Source organism: Medicago truncatula, chromosome 5, assembly GCF_003473485.1.
Source record: "Medicago truncatula cultivar Jemalong A17 chromosome 5, MtrunA17r5.0-ANR, whole genome shotgun sequence".
NCBI classification, from domain to species: Eukaryota; Viridiplantae; Streptophyta; class Magnoliopsida; order Fabales; family Fabaceae; genus Medicago; species Medicago truncatula.
The window spans coordinates 28,737,299-28,746,655 of record NC_053046.1 but is presented as its reverse complement, the minus strand read 5'-3'; the positions used below and the strand labels follow the sequence as shown (position 1 = coordinate 28,746,655).

The 9,357-nt window shown below is 35.1% G+C and overlaps 1 protein-coding gene across 1 annotated transcript; it reads right to left on the bottom strand.

The window, feature by feature from the left end:
* Positions 1 to 323: 323 nt before the first annotated feature.
* LOC11433685 (lysine-specific demethylase JMJ25) lies at positions 324 to 7,792 on the bottom strand. Its single transcript, XM_003615168.4, has 12 exons — positions 7,207 to 7,792; positions 6,860 to 6,975; positions 6,683 to 6,782; positions 6,448 to 6,589; positions 6,112 to 6,175; positions 5,291 to 6,029; positions 4,705 to 5,034; positions 3,858 to 4,139; positions 2,564 to 2,636; positions 2,377 to 2,462; positions 1,067 to 1,186; positions 324 to 646 (listed from the first exon to the last, which is right to left on the bottom strand). Exons 1-12 carry the CDS (start codon positions 7,597 to 7,599, stop codon positions 578 to 580), a joined length of 2,514 nt encoding a protein of 837 aa, XP_003615216.2. The 5' UTR covers positions 7,600 to 7,792; the 3' UTR covers positions 324 to 577.
* Between the last annotated feature and the right edge of the window lie 1,565 nt (positions 7,793 to 9,357).

Sequence of the window (9,357 nt, the reverse complement as noted above, 5' to 3'; positions counted from 1 at the left end):
GGAAGTCACTACTCACTAGCATGCGAAACCCATTGATGAAATAACATGAAAGAATAGAGCAACAAGTAAGCTAAGTAGAAATGTGTATCCTTGCAGGCTTAACCTTAAACGGGAAACAAAGTAACCAAACAATCATGGTAACAAATTCTGATGAGAAATTCTTAAACTGAAAACAATGTAACCAAACACTCATGGACAAAAAAAATTATGAGAAAAATAGGAGTTTTAATTTAGAATTTTGTATTCTAGAGAATAATGGGCGAAAATTTGGTATTAAAAATTGAAGAACAATAGAAATAAGCAGAAATGAAAGCCAATACAAATTCTCAACGCATGGTTTTTTTATAAGATCAACGCATGGTTCAATTTAGAACAAAAAAGAAGCAAAGCTCCAAAATTCAGTGATTTTTTAAAACTTACTTCATCTGTCTTTCATATCATTTTTGTGCTCTTTTTATATGGGCTAATTACAAGATGGCTTTGATTCTAAAACTCTCAGAAAATGAAAATAAATGCAGCCACTAATTGAATTAGTACAAAAGATGTGGCTGATTAGTCTACAAAAGAGGTTAAACATTCATTGGCTACTTGCTTTCTCCAACTTTTTGACCACATCGATCATAGTATATACGATCATTTTCTTCACCTGTTACAAAAGAAGCAGCAATAAGGAGCAAACTATACAGAAAATACCAAAAAGAATCTGTTGATATGACATGATGGTATGACACAGTAAAATTGTTAGTTGAAATAGCTTTACACACAAAACTGCTAAACATTATTTAAATATTAGAACCTTGTCTTTACACAAAAACTACAATACTACTAGATAGGAAAATGTAAAATCTATAACAAATACCCTTTACTAGATTCTAGATGGTAAAAAATGATCAATTCAAACAAATGTGAATGATATGCTTGAAACAGTTCCACAAGAAATGTTCAGATTTGGACAATTGCAACATGACGGTGCCAAAAATAGGTGTAACTGAAAGCTCCTAATCAACCCTAATTGTTTTGGTAAGCATATAAACAGAAGAATCAAATCCATAATAGTCTGGCATACCTCCAATTTGTCCTCTATGGACCTGTGATTTACTGGAAGTTTGCGGAATTCCTCTGTCAAACGGAAGCACTCACCAACATTTTCAGGAGAGACAAAATCAAGTGCAACCTTGGTGCATGACTGAAAAATGATGATGCATTTCATTAGCAAGAACATAAAGTGAGCTAGTAAGTAATGGATTGGGTAATCTGTAAGAAATTGTAGGTTCAAATCTCCACACTGATATGTATAAAAAAAAATTAAAAATGTAGTCTTCAAAAAGAACTTAGATGCACTCAACATTAACTTCAGTGACTCATTGGTATGAGTTAGAACCAAGCAAAATACTAAGATATCAGAGGCTATGCTATATCCATTTGGCTACAATTGTCACCCTACTCGCGTAACGATCTAAACGTCTAGATGATACGGCTTGAAGTATTTATGCGGGAAGCATCTCTCACTTATAATCTAGTTTTGTGATTTGATTAGGCTCAATCTAAATTCTATGCCCACATCCATAGGAACCAAATCCCAAACCCCTCCCCCATTAGGAATGTTTAAATAGGAATATGATAGAAACTGTACAAGTATAATTATTTATGAAATACAATAGAATATTATTGATCTAAACTTAGGAGAAGGGATTCATATAAATACATATACATCGTTAAAACACAGAGATTGTTACAAGAAAAGACAGAACAGGAACACACTTTACAGGGCTGGGTTTTGCTGGTACTCCATGATCTTGAGTCCCAATAACCACTTAATTAGCTTCCATATAACCAATTTTTTCATGTCTTTCCCAATTTATTCAAAAACAGAACCACACATAACTACTACACATAACCGACACACGCAGATAATAATAAAAACATAACTGCATATAACCAAACTGGGAAATCTCATATAATAATGTTCTATAATAAGAAGTATAACAGAATATGGAAGTTATTTTTTACCTAGGACCTTGTTGTGATAATGTTCTGCCTAGGAATTAGCATTTAGTCTTTTGTATCAAGTCAATATCATATTATTGTCAAATGACAATTATTTAGCACTAATACAATAAGGAATTTGAATACAATTCAACTACTAGGACATTCTCAAACTTTCAAGAATTTGGCAGCATAATAATTAGTCATCAAGTCATTATCAATCATCTTTAACCATATTTATATTTATTTTTTTCTCTACTTTTATGTAAAACTCATAATGTTTCTAAAAAAAAATGTAAAACTCATAACATCAACATCTACACTTCTTAGCAAACAAGGAAAATGTATGCCTTCATTATAAAATAAATCCACCATGTCCTTAAGTTTTACCTTCAGATTTCGGACTTGGTGGGGGCAGCCAGCTGGAATGAAAACAGCATCTCCAAGCTTCTGAACAAAAGTCCAAGGCTCAATTCCTACATGCAAGTCAGTGTTGAATTGTTAACAAAATGGTATAAGCCTATTGATCTACACTTCACAAATCAAACAACATAAGTAAAATATAAGCACTACTAACCGTACTCCTCCTTAAGCTTTTTCTTATGCCCAATGGTTAGATAAAAGGTCTGATCATGGATGGGGTGAATAACCTATAATGCCAAAGGAGATGTCAGATGTCATTCAAAACGATACATACATAATGAATGAACGGTCATCAGACTGCGGAGTCATCTACATAAAGAAACACCGTCTACTGCCAAGTGAACTTTTAAATTGAAACAGTAAAATGAAAGAACATCTACTGAATCGGTGACCTAAGGGATTGGAAATTACATCCATAATGCATTTCCCTTCATATCATTAGTTTCAATACTCATGACGGTCCGTATTCAAAACTAACTACTCACAAATATTATTTATTACCAGCTCGATCCTTCGGGGCATGTAAATTTCATAATAAAAATATCTGAACCTAACAGATGTTAGTAATCATTAGCTGAGAAAACAAGAGATAATGAAGGAAAATGTAAACATATAATTGAGATAACTTTCTGTTGATGTAGCTTATTCACAAAACTGAAAGTACGAAAATGATTTATAGGGAAGTGCAATCTGTTATGGACAGTTGCCTCCAACAAAGTGTGTTGGATCCTTTTAAGCTAGGCAGCACTTACCAATGTGTAGCAGGACTGAACAACCAAGGATCAATACAACATAATACAATGTACAGTAGTATAACAAACATAACCCTATAAAAAGAGAGATTCGGGTAGACAGAAGAAAAAAAAAACAGAGAGAGAGGCACAAGGTCTCTACAAAAAGAGTGGGCAAGGTAGAAAGAATCAACGCCACAGGCAATAGGCAATGTGATGCCAAGACAAACCCAGACCAGCACGGAAGGATACCTTCATTATGGGCATTTTTTATTTCTTTTGTTTGAAAACTATACTACTTGATGTAACTTAAATTACTGATAGGAATTTATAGGGAGTCAAATTTTGTTAGAGACAGTTGTAACTACGACAGAGTGTGCTACAACCTTCAAAGCTAGGTAAGATTTAACAATGGGCTAAGAGACTAAACTATGAAGGCCCCATAGAACATATTACAAGGCACATAAGCAAACCAACAATAACAACATAGAAAAATAAAATAAAGCATAAGCTAAGAATTAGGTCAAATAGGGAAAAGCAATGAGATAGTGTCAATTTTATCAAGTCCGCGGCAGCAAAAATGTGAAAAATAAAAGGGTAATTATAGAGCATGCTCACAGCAGCAAAACTAATCGGTAGCAACTAAGTTTCATTAATGACTCCAGTTAACAGGGGGCATCCAAACAGATGATAGAAAATTATAACAACTAACTTTACCTCCTCTAAAGGAGAGCAATGGACATGCCTGAACTCTCTGAAATGCTTCTTCAGATATTCCTGCAATGCAGGTACATCCTCTCTCCGAAAAATATCCCAAAGAGCACCATCTAAGGGACCCCCACCGACCAACAAACTATTTTCAACATTGGTCTCTCCATCCTGAATATCACCATGTAGCTCCCTCTTGTCTTGCTCAAGGTGCTTTTGTTTCAATTTCTTAATTGCGTCACTACTCACACGATCCAGTTTTGATTCAGCAATATGAGTCAACACATTTACCTAAAAGCCAAATTGTAAAAAAAAAAAAAAAAAATTGCTCATAATAGAGTAAAGAACTGAAGACGCAGAGTAAAACATATAAAGCACAAACAAAAGTAAGAACTCAAGACACAAAGCAAAACATATAAAGCACAAACAAATAATTACTCCGGAAAGACAATGCATCTGATGGAAGTAGACATCGATTAAAACATTCTAATCCAAAACCTCTTTCATATTTCAAGTCCAAAAAATACCTTATCTAATGATGCAACTAATCAGAAAAATAATACTATCAAATTTTCAATTACCAAAATACCAAGGTAAATAGCATTTCAAATCAAATATATAATCAAATGAGTGTTTCAAAGACAGAGAAATGACCAAAAACTTAAGATATGATGTACTTGAAACTACACAACTATCAGCTCTTAATGCAATGGCCTACAAAGGCATCATGTACATCCTACAAATTATGCCCCTTTTGATATGATACTCAAATAATAAATAACAACATAAACATAAAAAATACACAAGACATTCTAGAAAAAACAGTCCAGGAAAAACTAAGAGAATTTAAGCATACTGCATCAGACATATCACAATGGAGCCTAGTCACTGAATCACCCCGTCCAAGCTCCTGAGCAAATCCATAAGCAATATATGTTTTTGGTCCCATGTCTGGCTTTAGAACTTCATCAGGCAGCTTCACAGCAAGGTTGAGAGCACCTTTGAAAGGATTTGTATATTCTTTAAATGGCAAGGAAGATATGAACTCCGCACAATGACGCGGTAAACTTTCTTCAAATAGTTTAGAAGGAGGCCAATCTTTCAATTTCAATACTTGAGGCCAATCATGTTTATCCTTGGGACAATTTGTGTACCCAGTAAAGAATTGGTGCACATTAATATCTATCTGCATCGGATCAAAAACTCAAATAAATTTAGAAGTTACAAGCAACTTATAGGCATGTCAAGTATAGTAAAAAAATGCAGAAATGAAAGAAAATGAACACAACTGGGGTGAGTATGCATAATAAACAGAGAAAAATACCAACAGAAAAACAAAGTAGGGAATGCAAGGGACACTAGAGTGCAAGAAACCGCATGAGAAGCTCAAAGATCACGAAATCGAACAAAATTTATGTTCAAGATTGAGAAATTGAACAAACCTCGCACCAATCTAAGCAATCAAGTGCCTTAACATCCAAAAGTGACTTGTTCTTGTTTTTGTTTATCTGACGAAATGCACGCCACATGACAAACGGCTCCCAACTTAAACCAGATGTACATTCAAGTACATTGCTGACAATTACAGGCTCCCCTTTGCTCCAGTGCCATTGAAAATGTCCTAAATCATCATGTTGAAGGTCTACGGCCCTAGGACAGTACAAAAAGTTGCCCCTGGATTCTTTGCAAAGACCTGCTTCCCTTGCGTTATTGTGTTTATTATCTCTGTTCCTAACAGGCTTCAAACAAAAGCAGCTATTATCAAGAGTCACCTCTGCATCTTGAAGTTTCATTGAATCTGCAAGTTCTTTTGCTTTACATACTAACTTAGAGATACAATCTGGCGAAAATACGCTTTTCAGTTCAAGGTAACCGTGATCACATTTAATCTCAGGTTTTGGACAGGGAATATTGCCATCACTATCTGCATGCCACCCAGATTTTGACCATGTACGAATCTCAGGCTGGGCACCAGCATCAAGTGCTCTGTATCTGGTTACTTTCTTTGCAACTTCACCATGTAGATAATTTGGACCTCGGAAGACAAACTCAAAATCAAATGGTTCTGCCCCACCTAGAAGCTGCCCACAACGAAGCTCACAGCAACAGAGGAGACAAAGGTCAAAGGAACATTCTGTGCAGCTTCTGTGGTAATCAAATATTGATGTTTTGCAGTTGTCGCTACAAAAGTAATAAGTCATTAACAACATAGCATTGGAATAACTAACTAAAAATCCAATTTATATACCAAATAAGTCCCTACCAGTACATGCGCTCATCATTATGGGGATTTGCTTTTTTAATTTTTAGCTCAGAGAGTGAGAGACCTGCAACGTTGATCCCAAAATCCAATCAAAAAAATGGAAAATAATATGAAACTAAAAAATGATCGATCACGGACAGACTGACACATGAGATGAAATACAAACGTAACGCATAAACAAAAAGCACATGCAGGAAAAATAGTGTAAAGCAGGATATGAATTAGTATGTAAGTTATCGAAAAGAAAGAAAGGTATATATAAAATGTGAACCATGGAAAAAGCAAGTGACATAAATAAGAGGATAGACAAAAAAGCAAGAAGAGAGGAAAAAATACCTTGTAACTTGGCTTCTATCTCCTTCTCGGCCATTTGTTCTTGATCCAATCGTATTAAATGTGGAAGAAGAGCTTTGAGCATATACTTGGAGAACTCGGCCTGATGATGATCATTGGTTTCCTCCTTCTTTCCTTTAATTGACTGTAGTGAATAAGATAAGATTTAAAATGTTAATAAATGAATAGATAAAATGTAGGTAGCAGAAGTCGAAGTTAAGTTTAGATTAGTACATACATCGATAAGTTTCCGTGACTTCAAACAAGCTTTGCAATTGCAGTTACCACAGCAGACAGGACAGGCATCAGCAATTTGTTCCTCTTTCAAGAGGGGATACCTTAGCAACAAAAATGATATACATTAGATTACATTACATTGGTGAATGAAACAAGTTGTAGAAACATAGAAACATACCATTTTTTTATACAGGATAAACAATATCTTTTCCGTTTGCATTTGGTGCATCTGACAACCCTGCCACTGTCATTTCTTTGACATTGATGACACATTAAGGACTCCTCTTCAATCCACTGTTTATTGAATAGTTAGTTAGTCACTCATCGGATTAGGTGAGTCCGGTGTCAGACACACAATGTCCGACACCAACGCATACAATTACATTGAATTTCAACATTTTCTCGAAATAAAATAAAAATTGAAAAATTACTTTCTCAAATTATGTATGTGCTTCATAGGTTATTACAAAACCACAGTGCATAATAATAATAATAATAATAATAACTAGAAGAAGATGTTGTGACCTTAGTGTGAGGAGTCTGTTTTCCTTTTCCGGGTTTCTTTCGAGAAATTGAGTTGGTTTTCTCAGCACCATCATCACCACCACCACTACCAAGATTCTTCTTCTTGTCTGTTAAGACGGGAGCTTTAGTTGTTGTTCTTCTTATACGGTGACTCTTTCGAACAACAACAACGGAAGAAGAAGAAGCAGCTTCATCGGTTTTCCGGTTACGTTTACCATTGGTTTGTTGTTGTTGTTGTTCTTCGTTCTTTGCTAATTCATCCGCCACCGCCACGTTTGTTCTGCGTCTCTTTCTTGAATAGACACGAAGGATAGGAGGCTTGTTAATCGCCGTCGTGGATGTGATGTTGTTGTTGTTGTTGTTGTTGTCTTCTTGTTCCCTCGCAAACGCCATTTTTGAATCAAAATAAAATTTCAAATGCAGGAGTGGGAGCTTTTGCTTTGTTTTGTTTCGTTTCTATTTTAGTATCAATTTTTACTGAGTGATGAAAATGTAAAGAAACGGGTGGGTGAGAGTGAGAGTGAGAGTGAGAGTGAGTGTGGGTAAAGGTAAACCCTAACACTTGGGTTTCTTCTTCTCTTCTACTTTTAACACATTTCACTCCACTCCACCCACAATTTATCATTGTTTTCGGGAAAATAATAATAAGAATTAATTACTACTAATAATAATGGATCAACAATTAGGGGCAAAAGTCAAAAATCTTTTCAAATCCTAGTACACCGCCAAAATTACCCATTAAGATCTCACCATTTTTTATCTTCTTCATTTCTTTTATTTAGAGACAAAAAAATCTTAAAAATAATAATGATGATAGAACTCATTTAATGATGGGATCCAAAATTAACCTCAACTCCAAAATTACAGTTATAATCCCTCCAAAATTAGCGTTGTTTTCAAAATAGGGGGTCAAAATCGCAAGTTTTGAAAACGGAGGGGGGGCACAAGTACATTTAAGTCTAGTTTATAACTGATGATCGATAGCTAGTTGATAAGTTCATTAAAATGTTTGATAAATATAAAAATAATAAAAGGACAATTGATAATTTAATTTTTTTTAATGTAATATATATTTTATAGTATGTTATTAACTTAATGTTTTATTTTAAATCTATTTAATTTTCAGTTTTTATAATTTATAAAAAAAAAATAAAGTATTAAAATTTATTTTAAAAACAAAATAAAAATTTAATATGGCGGCTGTGTGTCACTAAACTAATATATTTATCGCATCTTCACCGTCTCGGGTATTGATCGAGAATTTGGAAGCTCAAATCTCCGTCAAAGGGTAAGAATTTGATATGGTGGATGTGTCGAGGCTGCTTACCAACCCGTGTTCTATTTCTTAATAAAGGCGTTCAATGTCCTACTTAGTGTGTAAGTTGTGACTCTAATCATGAGGATTGAGCTCATATATTTTTCGAATGTCCTTTTGATGTATATGTTTGGTCTATGGCGGGTATGTGGCCTGGAATTCAAAATGTCGTGGTAACGTTTTCTTCGACTACTAAAGCTATTTTCTCTTTATTGCACTCTTTATCTGTCACGCTCTCACAACAAATGGTTGCACTACTTTGGAGCTTGTGGAAACATAGGAATGTCAAAGTGTGGGAAGACATAACAAAGACTTATGCGACGGTGGTTGACCGAGTTAGGTCCATGGTTGAGGATTGGCAGCTCACGAATGGCCCTTGTTCGACACACAATCAACTGTGTCTACTATTGTTCTTACTACAGCAGCGGTTGCTCACACACAACCAATTGCGGCTGCTGATGTTCCCACTACAGAAGTTGCTGTTCACACACTTCTAGATTGTGTTGCTGCTGTTCCGGTGTGTTGGAAGGCTCTCGTGCAAGATCGCATGAAATGTAACATTGATGTCATGTTTCCTAACCTTCGTAATAGAATCGATATCGGTATATGTCTTCGTGATGAAGGTGGTGTGTTTGTTTTGGCCAAAACAATCAGCTTTGTTGGTGTTTACCCGGTTGATATTGGCGAAGCCTTGGGTCTCTATCACGTCTTGCAATGGGTGATTGACATGCACCAGACAATATCGATTTTGAAGTTGATTTCAAAAGCACAAAGAGATGTAATTTACGCAGGCAGGGAAGACATTTCTGAATTAGGCAATATCATCACAGCTTCTT